Source organism: Gossypium arboreum, chromosome 10, assembly GCF_025698485.1.
Source record: "Gossypium arboreum isolate Shixiya-1 chromosome 10, ASM2569848v2, whole genome shotgun sequence".
Lineage (NCBI taxonomy): Eukaryota > Viridiplantae > Streptophyta > Magnoliopsida > Malvales > Malvaceae > Gossypium > Gossypium arboreum.
This window is the reverse complement of record NC_069079.1, coordinates 870,074-887,786: the sequence shown is the minus strand read 5'-3', so window position 1 is coordinate 887,786 and position 17,713 is coordinate 870,074. Positions and strand designations below refer to the sequence as shown.

The 17,713-nt window shown below is 32.1% G+C and overlaps 3 protein-coding genes across 5 annotated transcripts; 1 reads left to right on the top strand and 2 right to left on the bottom strand.

Annotated features, from left to right (window-relative positions):
* Positions 1–803: 803 nt before the first annotated feature.
* LOC108458112 (lysM domain receptor-like kinase 3) lies at positions 804–6,927 on the bottom strand. Its single transcript, XM_017757379.2, has 12 exons — positions 6,102–6,927; positions 3,094–3,127; positions 2,970–2,977; positions 2,729–2,890; positions 2,442–2,638; positions 2,254–2,343; positions 2,082–2,175; positions 1,859–2,010; positions 1,698–1,789; positions 1,475–1,613; positions 1,300–1,398; positions 804–1,228 (listed from the first exon to the last, which is right to left on the bottom strand). Exons 1-12 carry the CDS (start codon positions 6,742–6,744, stop codon positions 1,064–1,066), a joined length of 1,875 nt encoding a protein of 624 aa, XP_017612868.1. The 5' UTR covers positions 6,745–6,927; the 3' UTR covers positions 804–1,063.
* Positions 6,928–9,434: 2,507 nt separating this feature from the next.
* Positions 9,435–11,314, top strand: LOC108457878 (chaperonin-like RBCX protein 1, chloroplastic). The gene is made up of 6 exons (XM_017757070.2): positions 9,435–9,738; positions 9,839–9,933; positions 10,042–10,159; positions 10,651–10,667; positions 10,782–10,844; positions 11,070–11,314. Exons 1-6 carry the CDS (start codon positions 9,564–9,566, stop codon positions 11,151–11,153), a joined length of 552 nt encoding a protein of 183 aa, XP_017612559.1. The 5' UTR covers positions 9,435–9,563; the 3' UTR covers positions 11,154–11,314.
* Positions 11,315–11,326: 12 nt separating this feature from the next.
* On the bottom strand, positions 11,327–16,464 carry LOC108457877 (uncharacterized). 3 transcript variants are annotated; one of them, XM_017757069.2, is made up of 16 exons: positions 16,224–16,464; positions 15,636–15,762; positions 15,458–15,548; positions 15,243–15,366; positions 14,966–15,149; positions 14,479–14,623; positions 14,298–14,388; positions 14,122–14,180; positions 13,967–14,044; positions 13,723–13,806; positions 13,230–13,411; positions 12,796–12,924; positions 12,519–12,591; positions 12,165–12,250; positions 11,997–12,081; positions 11,327–11,502 (listed from the first exon to the last, which is right to left on the bottom strand). In XM_017757069.2, the coding sequence occupies exons 2-16, from the start codon at positions 15,668–15,670 to the stop codon at positions 11,467–11,469; spliced, it is 1,482 nt and encodes a 493-aa protein (XP_017612558.1). In that variant the 5' UTR covers positions 15,671–15,762; positions 16,224–16,464; the 3' UTR covers positions 11,327–11,466. The 3 variants fall into 3 exon arrangements, with proteins under 3 accessions (XP_017612558.1, XP_017612555.1, XP_052876555.1); XM_017757066.2 differs by having other exon boundaries at positions 15,636–15,739; XM_053020595.1 differs by having other exon boundaries at positions 15,636–15,692; positions 16,224–16,290.
* Between the last annotated feature and the right edge of the window lie 1,249 nt (positions 16,465–17,713).

Sequence of the window (17,713 nt, the reverse complement as noted above, 5' to 3'; positions counted from 1 at the left end):
AACTAAAATTGACCAATTTGAAAACTATATAGACTAAATAGAATTATTTAAAAAAACATGTTTATTTTATTTTATTTTATTTAAGACTATATTATCCACTTGAAAGACTTGGCTTCTTCTTTGAAACAAAACCAACATCATAATATGTTGAAAATGGACGTCCTATTATTTTATATTCGTAATGATTTGATTTGAAATTTAAAAGGATATCAATTCAAAACAGTTAAAACTTAAAATTTGACCAAAAAATTAGCTAAACATAAAATTAATTCAAATTTAATCTAAAGAATTTAATTTAATGATGAATTGGGTGCTACAATTTATAATTTATATATACATTTGGTTCACATATAATAATTTATTAATGTCGATTGAGTTTTAGTTTAATTAGCATGAGAATGTACGTTCAAATGCGCTGAAACGCATTATTCTCTTATTTATGGAGTAGGGAGGAGCTATAAGTAGTTTTAGACATTTTGTTAAAAAGAACGGATATGATCAGAATCTATAATAAGATTATTAAAAGAAAACATTATTAAGGTTTAATTCAACAAGCCCATCATGTTTTTTTCAAAGAGACTGTAAATTTGTTTATGATATTTTGAAATTTAAAAAAATACACTCATTTAGTAGTAATGTAACTAAAAAATTGATGTCATAATCAACCTGAATTTAACAAAATTATTTTACTATTATTAATAATTGGACTTGAATTTTAAAATGTAAAAATAAAGGACTAAATTCTAAATTTATAAAGAATAGGAGAACTGTTCCTTTGTTTTAGCTCAATTATGAAGTAGTAGTTCTTAGTGGGGAAGATAATGGTCAAATATATAATGCCAAAAAAAAAAATCATTCTGTGGTGTAAAGTGTAAACAACAATAATTATATCTTTTTTGCTTTGTTGTTTCTCATCATCACCAATTTAACCCTAAAATATTTCTTGGGAAATACTTAACACAGAATAAAAGGAACTTGGTGAAAGAAACTGTACATAGCCTATTAAAATTTAAAGTATTCACAGCCTATTCATTGATTAACCCCTTTAATGACTCTGGCTAAGCTACCTTCCCGACATGAGGTCCATTAGAGCTTTATTTTCGTATAACGAGCCAACATCCCAATCATCGGTTGAAGACGACAGTGTCATAAGTGCGACGACAATAGTTCTCATGCTCGGTCTCAGCTGAGGATTTTCTTGCGTACAAGCCTTGGCGAGACGTGCCATCTGCAACCGTAAAAACAGCTTGTTAGCATAGTCTGTACTGTTATTGGTTATGGTTCGGAATTAGAATTCACCTTGAAGACGGCATCAAAAGAGTAGTTATCGCCGAGTCTGGGGTCAACTAGTTTTTGCAGATCTTGTCTTGGATCGGGTTGGTTTAGAACATCTTCGAACTGCGGATATAAAACCAGATTTCGTTGAAATGACGAGTAGTGACTAAATAGGGATAAGATAAAGTCGATTAAATACCAATGCGACGAGTCCCATTGATTCAGTTACTTCTTCGTTCGTCTTGACGACAGCTTCCCTGGCGGATATCAGTTCGTAGAGAACAACTCCAAAAGCATACACATCAACCTTAGGGGAAACCTCACCATATTGAGCATATCTTCATACAATGCCACATTTGAGGCAAATTAGTTACTTGTTCAACAAGCAAGAAAGCCGAAAAATTATATATGCATATTCTTACTCTGGTGGCATGTATCCGAAAGTACCAACGAGACGTGTTTGCAACGAAGTGTTTCCGTATTCAGTTAGTTTCGTCAACCCAAAATCAGCCACCTGTTCATACACCCGTTAACTTCGGTTTATACTAGTTCTTGGTATGTTATATAGAAAATATTCGACAACCTTAGCTCGAAAGTTCTTGTCGATTAAAATATTTGCCGATTTTATATCACGATGAATGTAGAGAGGGACAGTATGTTCATGGATGTATTCGAGTCCTCTGGCCGAGTCTAAACCGATTTGCACCCTTGCTAACCATGGCAACGGATCTCTATCTGCAAAAATGAAAACCATGTTATATCTCACTGAGCACAGATCACTCGTAAATATAGTACTTGTTTCTCACCTTGCCAGCGTAAATGTTGGCTTAAATTACCGTTCTCGATGAACTCGTAGACTAAGAATAAGGAACCTTCGACACAATATCCAATTAAACGAACCTGCACGAAATTTTAATATACCGTCACGTAAACGCTAACGATTGAGATTGATTCGAGATCGGTTGAAATTATCATTACCAGGTTCAAATGATGAACATGTGTTAAAACCTTTAGTTCAGCAAGGAATTCCCTTGATGCTTGCATATCCATTTTCTTGATTGCAGCTTTCTGCATATAATAGGACCGAAAAAAATGGATTCATTTCGAGTTTGGGGTACACTTCATTAGCTTGTTTAAACATCGAGCAAGAGCTTAGGACAGGGTACCTCGCCTCGTAATTCAGCGAGGTAAACGGAACCGAAGCCTCCTTGTCCGATCTTATTATCAATGTTGAAGTTATCGGTTGCTTTGGCAAGCTCTTCGTATGAGAACTCAACGGATTTGTCCACTGTGATACCGGTGAGGCCCGGAGAAGTGACGAGAGCGGTCGTTTCTGAATTATTCTTCAGGGTACCTCCGGAACCTAAATACACAATACCATTGCATACATAGAATTTAACCTCAATAGCTACAATTTACATTACAATAACCATTACAAGACAGAAAAACTCACCGTGTCCGAGTTGAATGTAGTGGTCCGGTGATGCTTCTGGGTGTAACGAAGCTTTGACGACTTTCTTTCTTCTGTAAATGCCTGCATGTACGAAAAATCCTAACAGTAAAGCGCCGGTGACTCCAGCAATAGATATGCCAGCGATAACTTTACTCGAGATCCCTGGTTCAAATCCCACAACATCAAGTACCATTTGAGCATTGAAGATATATATGAGTATATATGTAATGATTGATCCTACCAGTTGTGCTGCAATGAAGAAAAAAGAAAAAGAACAATGATAGAATCATTAGTTAAACTGAATAAAAATGGGCATTTAACAAATTAGTCCAAGGATGTAAGAAAAAATGGTTAATATCTATTACCTGATCTTTAATGGTGGGAAATTTCCAGTTTGGTCTGCATAGGAGAAAAGTTAATTATTTAAAAAAAAAACCAAATAAAATTATCATTAAAAAATAATTAAAATTATATATAATTATTCTATTGTGATTAAAAAATATAAAAAAATTAAATATTGGAGCATATCCGATTGAGTTAGAGTTAAGTATAGTTTTGATTTTTCAAGTTAGATTCTAGGCAAATAAATTAATATTTAACTTTGGGTTGAGGTCATGTTATGTTGGGGTGTATCAAACTGGGGTCTAGACAGGCAAACAACCATCCAGCCTCACCTTGCCTGGTTGCTATCTTTATTCCAAAATACTGTTTTCTCTATTCACCATGGGAGGAGGCACATTGGTGACATTTAGAAAAAGAAAATTGTACTTTATATTTTTTAAAAGACGAGAGTTGAGGTTAACGTAACAGACAGATGGTTGAAACTAAGATCTAGTGGTTCTGTTGAAATAGATTCAGGCAATACTGCTGCAGAAGGGATCTTGACGGGCAACCATGAAAATTGGATCATTGGTTTTTATAGACAGCTAGGGAAATGCTCAATACTGGATGGTCTATCACTGACTTAGAAAAATTAAAGAAATGAAGTATTGATACAAACAGATAGTTTGGAGAAGAAATCAACACCCTATCCAAATTCTGAATTCAACACTCTCGAAATCAACGATAATCAGACGTATTCATCATCTCCTGAAGAATATCGAAAAATGGGCACTCAAATACATCCCTAGAGAAGAAAACGCAAAAACAGATCGAATGGCTAAAATAGCCTTTAATAGGAAAGAAAAGTCACATGAGTTCATAGCTAATTCCTTTGATATAGCTTAATTGTAATTTTTCTTTTCTTTCAAAAAAAAAAAAAGATAAAAGTTATTGATGAAATTTTCTGGAAAAAAAATTATTTTACATGAAAATAATTCAATCTTTTCCCCATTGAAATCCACTAATATCTATAAAATTAATATATAAAATTTAATTTTCTTATTGATTGAATAATTTTGAGATACTAATTTTATATGAGATCCCTAACATCTTGATTGAATAATAATTTTAAAGGTTAATCAATACAAATCTTTAAAGAAATTAGGAATGATTGTGTTTATAATCTTGAATTTCTTGAATATTGATTAGAAATTCAGTATTTTTATTTAGAAATTGTTATTGCCAAATGATTATTGTGAACCTTAGCCTAAAAATTTATATATTGTATTCTCGTAACACCAAAAATTACTTAAATTTTTTTGAAAAAAATTACAAGTTGTATGATAGTTTCATAAAACTTTCGTGTTTAAAACTTAAATTTATTTGTCCTAATGTTTAATATCAATAAAAATATTTTAAAAGAAAGTTCACTAATGAAATCAATGTGGAAAAAAGTCAAAAGAATTAAGTTTAGACTATAAAACTTTACAATCAATCTAGATTTGTGAGCAACTTCATATTATAAACACTATGTAAATAATCTTACATCCATCTGTATTATACATTAATTTATATAATTTTTATAAACATTTTATTTTATTTTTAAAAAATTAAATCCTACCATCCAAATTTCCTAACTCCACCTGTGGTTTATATATATATATATATATATATATATAAGCAGTTGAATTGAAACTTGGGTAGTATATTTGTTTTCCAGTCAACTTCCAAATGGAAACTCTCATATAGGCATTATCTTCCAACAAGTGCGCGCCTACACTCCACCGAAGGTAGAAGGAGAAGGTGTCAAAACTTTGATTAAACTCATACCGTGTTGACTAAAATATAAGAAAAAGTTGAGCACTGAATGAATTTGGACCTCTTTTTAACATCTACCCTTTCCTATATATTGCTGCAGCTGTCGTCACATGTTTTTGTCCCATCCTTTGACATAAAATGTCCCCATTCTAACTTTCATCTTTCTATATTATACTTATATAATCCATCTACTTTAATTTAATATGATTTAATCTTTTCATTATAATTAATGTTGATGTTATATCTTACTCTAAATCAGTAACACTGTTAGAAAAAATTTAAGTAGTCAAGCATTTAAAAAAATAATAATTTGTTGATGGAGTCTTAGGTTAATTGGTATGACTTTTGTTGTCCGTATAAAAGGCTGTAGATTCGAGTGCGCTTAATCACATTATCCTCCCATTTAGGGGTTAGAGAGAAGGTTATAAATAATTTTAAGCATTATGTTAAACAGTATAATTTTTTTTTTTTACAGATTGAATTTTAGTTTGATTGACATCGGTATTATTGTTAGTGTAAAAGGACGTGAATTTGAGTGCGTTGAAGCACATTATCTTCCCATTTAAGGATTGAGAAGGGATTATGAGTAGTTCTAGGCATTGCATCAAAAAGAGCATATATGACAAGAACTGGTAATAAAATTAATGTTAAAAAAATTATTTCCCATGTAAGCATCTAATGATAATTAAACTATTAATTTTGTATTATTTTATCTAAAATATGATGCTATGAACACATTTTTATTGAAGGTAGTATACTTTATACGCAAAATAAGACAATTGATGCAGTAAAAGTATCATGAAAGTTAGATTGCATTTTATCTCTATATATAAAAAAAAAAAAGCAAAGTAGTCTCTATATGTTAGACAAAAGAATAAATTAATCTTTTTACTATTAGAAATTAGTGTGGTCGACGAAATGTGTACCTCATACTGAGTAAAGCGATCAGTTTTTAACAATAAAAATAAAAAAAATTAAATAAAAGAATTAATTCGCTATTTGATTTAACATACATAAACTAATTGACTCATTTTTATAGTAAATACGGTAAAATACAATCTAGTTTCTAGTATGGAGGCTTCTATGATTCTTTTACGGAAAAATTTGATAGTTTAAACTATACTTTTGCTTTAGTACTTAAATGAAAAGACAGTATAATTTAGGCGCCAGTTTTGTAATTAAGTATCATTCAACTGTAATAACGTCAGTTTAAAAAGTAGTACTAATCACTGACCTTTTGCCGGCACAAACACGAGTCCAGTTCCAGCACTAAAATTAACCGCCGGATTATACCTCCGAATCAGCTCCGCCGCCACGTTCACCTCCGCCGCAATGACCTCCAAATCCTCACCGGGTCGAATAGGGTACGTCGCGAACAACCCATAATCTCTCGAAACCCATCGATCACCGCACGAACAATTCACCGTAACATTAATAACTTCATCGTCAGGTATCCTGGTGGGATCATAAACATTAACCCTTCGTACCCAATCCTCCGTCGTCAAATTCGCATAAGCGTTGCTAGCAATCCTATCATACGTATCCCCAAACTGCGTCAAATAACCAAAAGTATGACCCAAAAAATCCCCGTTCAAACAGTCGCACGAAAACGGAACGTGGATCCGGGTCCCGGTATCGATTTTATCCGGATTCGAAACGGTGGGATTGTACGGAAGGATATCGGAGATTGGTTTGTTGAAGAGGGTACTGATGTAAGTGAGGTTGGATCCTTCCCATACGTAATACGAAGCGAAAGCGAGGCTGCATCCGGTTTTGCAGTTGGCTTGGACATGGATGAATAAATAGAGAAGGGTATGAAAAAAGAGTGGGAAGATCGGTGGAGGCGGTGACGATTTCATTGGTGAGAATGTGATCATTTTGAAGGGGGGGGGGGGTAGAGATTATTGAAAAATTGGGTGGGAAATGCCAAAAAGAGGGTAATGTAAATTTGTTGGTAATGGTGTTTTGGTATCTTCAAAATTTGAAGATCGGACAAGGGAATTAAGTATGGGAAGGTTTGTCCTTGTGCTTTCACTTGGTGATTCCTTTGAATTATTGACGCAAAATGTTTTTTTCTTACTATGACATCAACATCATAAATGACTCACAAGAATTTCTGATTTTGATAGCGATCATTACTTATTAATTATAATTCGAGATTTTAATTATAATACGTTATTTTAAGTTATTCAAATCTCTCACAAAATTTTTTTATTTTGATAGCGAGCCCCATTTAGTAATTATAATTTGAGATTTTAATTATAACACGTTATTTTAAGTGATTCAAATGAGACTTACTTATTAATTGTCATGCTAAACTTCAATTATCACATTTCATTTAATGTAATTTAGACGAAATTCGTTTACTAATTATCACGTCAAGTTTCAACTATCATATACCATCCAAAGTAATGTAGGACACATCATAATACCACTTTACTTAAACTTATAAACTCATATCACTTAATTACTTACCTCAAACCCACTAATAATAACTTAACACATAACACCTCGAGACAATGAAATTTATATATATATAAATAGTCTACAACCTAAGGGGAGAGGCAACACAACCACTTCCTTATCTCTCTCATTAACTCCAATCTCTCTTTTTTTCCATCAAAATCACCTTATAAATGCGATTTTACGTCTTATTCTAAACAAAATAAATTGCCCATTATTATCTCTAACAATTTGAGTCATAAATTTGAATCATTTAAATTTGAGACTCATGTATTTTAAATCAAATTATTATTGTTCGTATTATTTCAACTTTAAATTATTTTATATGGAACAGAATTAATCGTATACAATTTTGAGGTTTAAATTAAAATGAATAAATATTTCTTTTTCATTTCTTTTCTCTATAATTTAAGTTAAGATTGAAAAGTAAAACCCAATAAGAGAATGGTTCACCTAAGTTGCTAACATATTGGTTTTCTAATTTTACAATCAAGGCCCATCACTATCCTTTAATATTATTTATTGTTTTAAATTTTAAATTTAATTTTTTAATTTAATTTAATATAATATTGTTTCTCTACTTTTATAATATTATTAAACGATAATTTTAGTAGCTGCGATTAAAATGATTATGTAATTTTTTTCACTTAGTCTCACAAATTATGATCACTGAAAATTTAATTAACTATGTGCAATTAATAATAAATTATACATTGAACCCCAAGTTGTGACCTATTGATGGACGTTCACATTGAATGTTATTCTTATTTTTACTTTATGTTTCTTTATTATTTGAATATTCAAGAATTAAAACCATCTCAGTGCTCCTTTTCGTCTTGCATAAATTGAAAAAACAATTAAGATAAGTACGAAAATAAAAGTTTTTATGAATACGAGTATGCAAATACATTGAAATTCATTGTCCATGGATAAGAAAACCATTTCAACATCAAAAACACCAAAAACTAGAGCAAACATATAATAACGGAAACTCGTTCTCAATATAATGAAATGACTAGAATCGAAAGCTTTTTCCATCTTTATGATTTTCCATTTTTGATTCATAGTTTATACTCAGTAAACCATTCATTTTAATAGCCACTCTATTCTATATAGAAATTAATTAGATAAACTCGCTCTATTAAATAAATAAATTATATATTGAATATCAAGTTATGACTTATTGATCGAATGTTCATTTTTCTTAGAATAAGATTGGGTTTGAATCGCAATTGTATCAAATAAATTATATATTAACCAAAGGCTTAAGGTTTTTTTTTTTTTATAACTACAATTGTTCTCATCATTTTTACAATCTGAGGCTAATTATGTTCAGATTAGTTGATATTCAATTAAACCCCTCCCATAATAATTAATATTTGAATTTGGGCTTAAAAAAGCTAGCAGTGTTATAAATTTGAACATATTGATGATATTATAAAGGGTATGCGACACCCAAGATCACTAAATTATTTAAAACTTTACATTTTGGTCACTCAATTTTAAAATGTTATAAAATGGTCATTAAATTATTTTAAAGTTTTTATTTAAGTCACTGGGTTGTTAATTTTTTTTTTTTAATTTGGGTAGTTAGCTCTAAGCAACAATTCAATGAGTAATACAGTGGATCAATACCCATTGATGAGTATAAGAATAGACCTTAGATCCAAATCGATCTAACGGTTAGTGTTAGAGATCAAAGAAGAAAGCTATTTGTATTTTGGTTCACAGATAAAAATTAAACTGTAGAAAAAAAGGGAAGAAGATGTTTCGATTAGTGCAAGCTGTGCAATTAGAAAAAGCCATACATTAGCGATTTTAATAGCCCGATGACTTAAATGAAAACTTTCAAATAATTTAATTATCATTTTGTAACTATGTGAAGTTGAGTAGCCAAAACGTAAAGTTACTAATAGTTTAGTAACATTGGATATAGTTTACCCTATTATAACAATAGGAAGCCACATTATGCCAAATCCTAAAGGGGTTAAATCCAAATTTTCAGTACAAACGAAGGGCTAAAACTAGAAATAAACCCTTGGAATTTCCACCTGTAAGGGTGGTCCACACTGGTCTATAACAAGTGTACATTCCACATGTTGGCCGGTAGATTTTTTTTTGCAGTGAAGTGCAGATATTTCAGTCCATAACAGAGCTTTGAGGCTTATAACTTTATCCAAAATCGAAGAAGCCCTCTCTAATCAAAATTATTCATTTCTTGATACAAACATCAATGGAGAGCCTTGCCGTGAACATTGTTCCATTCCCTCACCCTTCTTTTCTCAATTCTAAATTACCAATAAATAGAGAAAAGGGTTTTTTCCATTGTTGGCCATGCAAACAAAGAAGCAGCAGCTCCAGCCCCCACAATCCCACACGTTTAAACTGTCACAAAATGTTTGTTCCTGGTATGTAATTATACCCCTTCCTCTTTCATCATCCATGGCTTGTTCTCATTGAATCAAAACACAATGAAAGAGAAAAGTGTTTTTTTTTTTTTAATTGCAGGGTTTGGAGAAGCATCACCAGAGGCCAAAGCAGCTAAAAACCTCCATAATTTCTTTAATTATATAGCTGTTAAGATTGTCAGTGCTCAGCTTGAGGTACCCTCTTCTGGTTCATATTTCTCTTCATTAATCATGGTTCGATTTCATGATACTGTTAAAACCTTGTTGTTAAACAATTTAATGTGTTTATTTGATGGGAGGCAGAGCTATAACCCTGAAGCTTACGAGGAGTTGATGGAGTTTTTGGATACTCACTCGTTGAATGATGGGGATGAGTTTTGCGCTAGCTTGATGAGGGAATCTTCTAGGCATAAAGCTCTAGGTATGTACCTTAAATTAATTAATGCTCAATCTCTTTTAGGTTAAATTTCAATTTCAATCCCTCTATTGTACTCAAATTAGAGACTCAGTACATATATTTTGATTTGACATAATTTATGTTCTACTTCTATAACATTATTAGTTACTCTTAACTAATCAACACAATCAACTATTGTGATTAAAATGCCACCAGCACAATAATCCATGCCTGCATGATGAAGTAAAATGGCATGTCATTTAAGAAAATAATCGATATTAATATTTTAAGTAAAATAGTTAAAGCGTAAATTATTTGGATTAAGTAATGATATTATAAAAGTAGAAGACTGAATTGGATAATATTAAACTAAAGTATAGAGATTAAATAATAAATATATCATTTGAGCAGGATCAAAACCATAATTTCACCATTCTTTTTATTGATTTGTTCAATTCAATATTTAATAAATTTCATTGGAATCCCCATTTGGCACCACATCCGCCTCACGACAGCCCTACGCATCCTAGAGGTCAGTAGCTTAGATATTTTCTGCAAAATATTTTTTCTTCTACATTTTTCTGCTAAAAATTGATCGACTAAAGCTTGTTTTATATAATTTATATATACATATATATATATATAGGTTCGATCTGCATATTGCAAACGTGACTTCGAGTGGGACAACTTGAAGCGCTTAGCTTTCAAGGTCAGAGAAACCATTTCCCTTAGCTAATCCTCAAGATTGTATGTATTAGTGCGTGCGTGCGTGCGTGCGTGCATGTGTGCGTGCGTGCGTGTGTGCATGTGTGCGTGCGTGCATGCATGCATGCATGCATACACATGTATATATATTCATGGTGTAAGCCTTAGATGTTATTCTAATGGATTCTTATTCATAAAAGTTGTGTATTTTTCTTGGTCTGTTGTGCAGATGGTAGATGAATCCAATACAAAACTCATGAGGGAATATGTTTTAGAAACCAGTCCTGCCACTGAAAATGAAACCGGCAAGTGATCCGATGCTCGACTTGAGCTTGCCGATAAGATATCAGATAGGTCATATAACTGACGGGATTATTCCGGGGTACCCAGTACTGGTGTATCAAAATCTGTAGTACATACAGTGTATAAAAAAGAAGTAATATATAGAAGCATTATATTGAAAGTTAGGAACAATATCTAAGAATGTTTTTCATGGAACAAGATATTGCATTGCTAAGGCAAATACACAGGCAGCAACATCAAAGTATCTTTGAATATTGAGAAATCAAAAGTATATAACAAGTTTGTAAGTCGTAAATCGTACTTGAATTATCTTCCGTTGATCATCATAAGCTGTCCTTGGATTCGTTTTCCAATGCCGGCTGAAACCATAGCAATTGCAAAATCAAGTATGGCAAAGGAAACACATCAAACCAATAAAGCAATCTTTAACAAATCAAGGATTATCCATGCATGGTAAAAGTACTATGGAAGCCGTTGTATTAGGAATCAAATTGCATTTTGCCTCTTCTACTAAAAAAATGGACAAAAGAATCCTTATACGCTATATAAAAGAGTAAATTGGTTCTTCTGTTAAAAACCAATTGTTGTACATTAGTACAAGGTATACATGGCACATCATGTGCAACTATTTGGTTATTCCACTAGTTACACCAGTTTTTAACTGTAGAAATGGATAGAAAATGTTACAGAAAGTATCAGTTTACATTTAATCTAACGTACAGGAACTAATTTGTCCATTTTTTGAGTAAATAGGGCAAAATGTAATCTAACTCCTAATACAGGAGCCTCCAAGGTACTTTTATCTTCCATGCATACCAAAAGTTCATACTGTTGAATGCACTATTTAAAGTACCTGAATGTAACGTTTCACATCATAGGAAGAGTGGATATGTCCTTTGCTGAAATATGACTGAGCATATTCCTCAATATTCTCGGGCCTGAAAGTCATTATTTAATATAATTATTATCGTTTTAAATAAATTATAGAGTTTTGTTATTTAGTTGTGACAGAAAAAATTACCTGTAGACATAGTTCACCATGATACCTGCACTTTGTTTTAAGCCTTTTTCCGATTGGTCAGCCATCCAGTTTATTCTTTGAACCATCTGTTCCATATTTGAAGTGATTAAAACAAGAGTGGAAATCGGAACTTAAAACGAGAGTACACGAATGTGCAAGAGAGAGAAGAGCATGCATCTTCGAAAAACATTTTCTCTTGGTTACCCTTGTCGATCCATTAGTGCAGCACTTAATTGATAAATTAACGTAGACTCTTTTAACCAATTCTGAAGATATAGAGGGGAATCTTGAAACTAATCAATCTGTTTTGCAAAAAGGACTTTGTTGATAGATGATTGCAATCTCGTTACGTACCGCTCCGTTCTGCAAATGGAAGTTTGCAACAGAATCTAGAGCTTTTCCTCTCTTTTTCTCTTGCAGAAGGTACCTAAATTCGAGGAATTAGAGTCAAACTGATTTTATCCAAAGGAACATAAGCTCCATATGTTAAGTACAGAACCAAAAAATCTGACTCTATACAGTTCAATGAGTTTCTATTCTTCCGTTCCTCGTAGCACAAGAATGAAAGAAATTAAAGATAAAGCTACTTGGTTGATAATAACAGACAGAAATTTCGATGGAGAGAATATACCTGGCACATAGTCGCATTAGAGGCGGTTTTAATGCTGAAAGCAATTTATCTGAATTAGTCCACTCATGAGTTGTCGGCGTTAGCAAGTTCAACATTATTTCCATGCCACTTTTTCCAGAAGCAAGATCCCTGTAACAGATAACGGCAATATGCAGACTCTGTAAATCACATTTCAAGAGCACAATAAGGGTTAGGAAATACAGAATAATGATTCATCAAACAGACTTGAGCATCCATATTCCATGTGCTTCGTTATCACTCAGTCGACTTTAAGAATCACAATGGTCTCAAATTGGGAAATTAATATTATGAATCGGCTTCTACTAAAAACCATATTCCAGATGGCATGAAAAGTGTTCTAGAAACCATTCAACTTCAGAAAATCCAAAAGTCCGATTGAGCTCACGTACACAAACACACAAAATGGAGCTTACCCCGATGAGTCTATTAGTGCTCTTTCTTCTTCTGGTTCAAGTATATTCTCATAAAAAGTTAATCTGGATCTATCAGCAGATGAGCGTGATATGTCCTCGGCTTTGGCAAGTTTCGATTGAGATGCCAACTTGGACAGAAGCCATTGCATGAATCCTGGGATAGGGCTAAGCGTAGCAAACACCTTCGTGGTAAGTGGAAAAGAAGTGTCAGTAAGCATCATCTCAAGCAAAACTTAAGTTGTGCAAACCCAGTGCACAGATCTCAAGGAATGTGTAAGAAAACCGGTCGAGGGAATGTCCTGTACAATGCCAAGTATATAATTGAAAATCTATAGAAATATCTACATATTGGTCCCACTGCAAGACAACGAACAAGGACAGAATACTAGCTCATAGTGCAGATTGCGAACAGTAAGAGGATTCTAACTGAACATGCAACACTAATCTTGCAGCTTTGTTTGATTAAGAAATCTGATCAAAGAAAAGTACTTACAGAAATGTGTGGCATATCTATTTTCACCAACGTTATAACACGTTTGATAAGAAACTTTCCTAGGTTGATTCCAGCCAAGCCAGGCTGGGAAAGATAAGAAAGGCAATCAGGTTCAAGGAAATGAAGTTTGCTACAAAAAGTCCATTTACATAAACCATATAACTAGCCGCTATGATATCTTTCTTTATGTTCCATATAGTTAATATCTTTTACAAATAAAAAAGAGGGGAGAAAATCGTTATACCTGAGTTGATGATATCGAGTAAAATAATGCACAAGTTGCCTCACTTTCAGCAATTGGAGGATTATCCCACAAAACTTCCTATCAATCACAAGAATATTACAAACAAGAAGACAACAAAAAAAGTTTGGTAGTTGGTACAGTTAAAGGAAATTCACCTGTATTGTCTCTGCTATATTCTTCAAAAGTGCAACTTCAATAAAAATAAGAGGTTCACCTGAAATACGGAACACTTAGATAGAGAGAGAGAGAGACTGAATAGGACAGATGAAATTGCAGGTAGTATCATACTTAACAATCCCACTCCCCCTAAGGAGTAAAAGGAACTACTTACGAGGTATGGCTGAATGAAAATATCCGAAACAACGACGACCAACTCCCAGTCTTCTCTTAAGGTCAATAAGATTACTGATTGGATGCACTGCCTGGACAATATTTGATTATTAGACAATAAAGGGCTGGATAACAAAAAAAATCTAAAATATGAGCAAGCAAGAAGGGGAATAGAAACAAACTTCATAAAATACTATTTTCTCTAGCAAAGAAGCAGGATCATCCCATGTAATCTGATGGAGCTCTAAAGCAGCAGGACTAAGCCAAGTTGTAAGCTTCTCCTTCAGATAAGAATCCAGTGCTCGCAATGAAGCAATATTTCCTTCTCTGAAAAAAAAATTAGTTCATATTATACATTTGAATTAATTTTATTTCAATATTTTAACAATTTAATGTATAACTGAGATCTAAATCTGCAACAAGCCATCAACAATAACTGTGAACAATATAAAGAAATCTTTTAATAATTCAGCTCTTGTCTCTTTCAAAGAATTCCAATGCCAAAAGCCATTTCTTGTTCGTTATTTTTTATGACTTTGCATGATAACTTAGAAGTGAAAAACACCACATTCTAACACGCTTTTCAACTGAATAAAACGAAAGTACTAGTATGATGAATAAATCAAAGATAAATAAGGTGAAATCTCATAAAACGGATTATAACCTTACGTGAGAATGGATAATATATCAGCCCGGATGATGGTCAAAAACTTCAGCCCTTCAGGGTGCGTGTTAAGTCTCTCAAATAGAGTTTCATATACTGGTTTAAGGGAATGTCTCAAATTTCTCTCTATGCGATAGAAAGTTGAAAGAAAGCCTTCATCTTCAACTCCTCCTGATTGAGCTTCACTCCCTGAAACAACGAAACTCTGCACCACTCAATCCCACTAACCACAAAAACAAGAATCCAAAAAAGGTTAAACAGCAGCAACAGTAAGCTCATCACCAGGTGGCTGAAGTCCGAGATATTGTTTTATGAGCTCACGAACTTGTGCCCTGTTGAGATCATACTCTTTGGCAAGTGCGAGCAATAATTTCCTACGGTTCTCAAAAGAAAGGCTACAATAACCCTGCATTATACCACATTTTACAACATTATCAAGCACAACGTAAACACAAGAACTCAAATTAATCAGTAATCGCTTGTTACAGATAATTTACCTCCAAAAACTCATTAAGTACAGAATCACCAACTTCAGTTTTATTCATTGATATCACGGAGTGCATTGATTCTCGTACAACCTCAAATGATCTTGTTAACAAAAAACACTTCCCATAGTTTAAAATTCAAGAATTGTATTCCAAACTGTGAAAAACATCAATACCATAAATAATAAACCTTTGATGATTGAGCTTTTCTTTTCCATGTTCCATGGCATGATGCTCCCCATTTTCACTGGATCGGTTTCCATGAGAATTTGACAGAATTTGACTCAACTCATTCTGCGGTTAATTAATGATTCAAACTAAATTCATGATTAGTCACACGATTCAACCAAGGAGTAGATTAATTAATAGCATTTGATTTCTTAGTGAATTTGATACGATTTGATTAACTTCATTCCGTCGTAAAATGCATAATTCAAAACTAAATCAACGAAAATCATTAAATTCGTGATTAATCAAAAACAATTCAACTAAAAAGCACAATGAATCAAACAATAAAAAAAATCCTAATTTTGTCTTCAAGCTGCAATAAATTTTGAATTCATAATTAGTCAAACGATTCAACCAACAGAGTAGGTTATTTAATATCATTTGATTACCTACAGAATTTTGATTAGCCTCACTCCGTCGTAAAATTAAAAATTCAAAACTAAATCAATAAAATTCATTAATTTCGCTTTTAATCAAAACCAATTCAACTAACAGAGCACAATAAATCAAACAATAAAAATCCTAATTTTGCAACAAAAAAAACACTTACGGAAATGGGAGAAAGGGCGAAGTTGGAGAGATGATTAGGTCTCATTCTAGCTCGCATCAAAATGGCCAATGCTCTCTTATTCATTTCTATTGAATATAAATATATATAAATAATCCGACAAAATCGCCAATGTTTGATGTTCAAACATTGTTTTCGTTGAACCGACGATGAGTCTTATCGACCAGAACAGGCACTGAGAAAGCGAAAAAGAATGAAACAGATAAGAAGTCATAGAACGACAGCGTTTGTGGTATCGTAAGGACTAAATTAGTAATAAAGAAATCTATTTGGTCCTAGAAGGTAAAAGAAAGGAGGCGGTAAACAAAAAAAACAAAAAAAAGTGAGATGAAATGGTCAATTTTTGACCAATTTAATTTAATCTAATTTTGAATTTTTAATTATGATTTAAATAATATGTGCCATTCCAAATATAATAATATGTTTATAGCATAATATTTTAGAAATAACAAAATTTAACTTAACTTAACGAATTTGGTAGTTAGTGTTTTATCGGGACAAAAATTTCAAAAGTCAAAAAAGTGTAAGAATTAGAATGACCTAAAGCATAAGTTTATTTATTCTTCATTAACCACGTGTGAAGCTTTTGGCTAATATCAATAAAAAGAGAGATAACCACTACGAGATATTATAAATTGTAGATACGAGTCATTCAATTTTATTGAATAAGTTTTTAAGTCACTTCATTTCAACTCATTTTGAAGTTTTAGTTAAATAAGCTCCATTTTATTTTATTTTTTTACTTTTTACGACAAAATCATAGAATATTTATCCGGATATTATACAATTAGAGGATTAATACTTACACACACATAGTAGGAATATCCCCACACGCATACATTATATAGAAAGGGAGTTGCATAAATAAAGGTTTACCACTTGCTCCCCTAATAGCTCGAACTTGAATGAATTCTATGGGTAAATAATTCTTGATTATCAAGCTAAACATATGAGTTTAAAATATATAAATTTTGTTGATATCATAATTCACATTTCACATTAAATATATATTTATGGTTAAATTCTACTAGTCTTTGCATTTTACGAAAGTTATGGATTTAGTCCCTATTCTTTTCAAATTTTAAATTTTCAATCTTCATCAAAATGGTAACTGTTAAATTCATTTATTATTTCCAAAATCTGATGCGGTAAATAGATTATCATTTGTGTAATGACATATCAACTTGTTATCTACATATATTACTCACTAAAAATTCAAGTAATGGATTAACGATTGACATATGCGTAGACTAAAATTTGCAAATTTGAAAAGTATAGGGATTTCGATTGACTCAATTGAAGACTATGAATGAAATTTACAAATGTATGCATAATGCAACACTAATAATTAAATTTAACTGAATAAATTTAAATGTTACTATTTGGTTCAGGATTGAAATTTTAAAATTTTGAAAAGTACATAAACTAAAATTGATCAAATAGAAAAGTACAATGACCAAATTTGATCAAAT

Coding starts and splice junctions, on each gene's coding strand:
- LOC108458112 (XM_017757379.2), bottom strand. CDS start 6,744: ATGATCACATTCTCACCAATGAAATCGTCACCGCCTCCACCGATCTTC. Junction 2,344..2,441: donor TCGCTGAATTACGAGGCGAG/GTACCCTGTCCT, acceptor TATTATATGCAG/AAAGCTGCAATCAAGAAAAT. Junction 1,399..1,474: donor CAATGGGACTCGTCGCATTG/GTATTTAATCGA, acceptor TTATATCCGCAG/TTCGAAGATGTTCTAAACCA.
- LOC108457878 (XM_017757070.2), top strand. CDS start 9,564: ATGGAGAGCCTTGCCGTGAACATTGTTCCATTCCCTCACCCTTCTTTT. Junction 9,739..9,838: donor TCACAAAATGTTTGTTCCTG/GTATGTAATTAT, acceptor TTTTAATTGCAG/GGTTTGGAGAAGCATCACCA. Junction 9,934..10,041: donor TTGTCAGTGCTCAGCTTGAG/GTACCCTCTTCT, acceptor GATGGGAGGCAG/AGCTATAACCCTGAAGCTTA.
- LOC108457877 (XM_017757066.2), bottom strand. CDS start 16,307: ATGAATAAGAGAGCATTGGCCATTTTGATGCGAGCTAGAATGAGACCT. Junction 15,367..15,457: donor TACTTAATGAGTTTTTGGAG/GTAAATTATCTG, acceptor GGTATAATGCAG/GGTTATTGTAGCCTTTCTTT. Junction 12,925..13,229: donor GCACTAATAGACTCATCGGG/GTAAGCTCCATT, acceptor TATCTGTTACAG/GGATCTTGCTTCTGGAAAAA.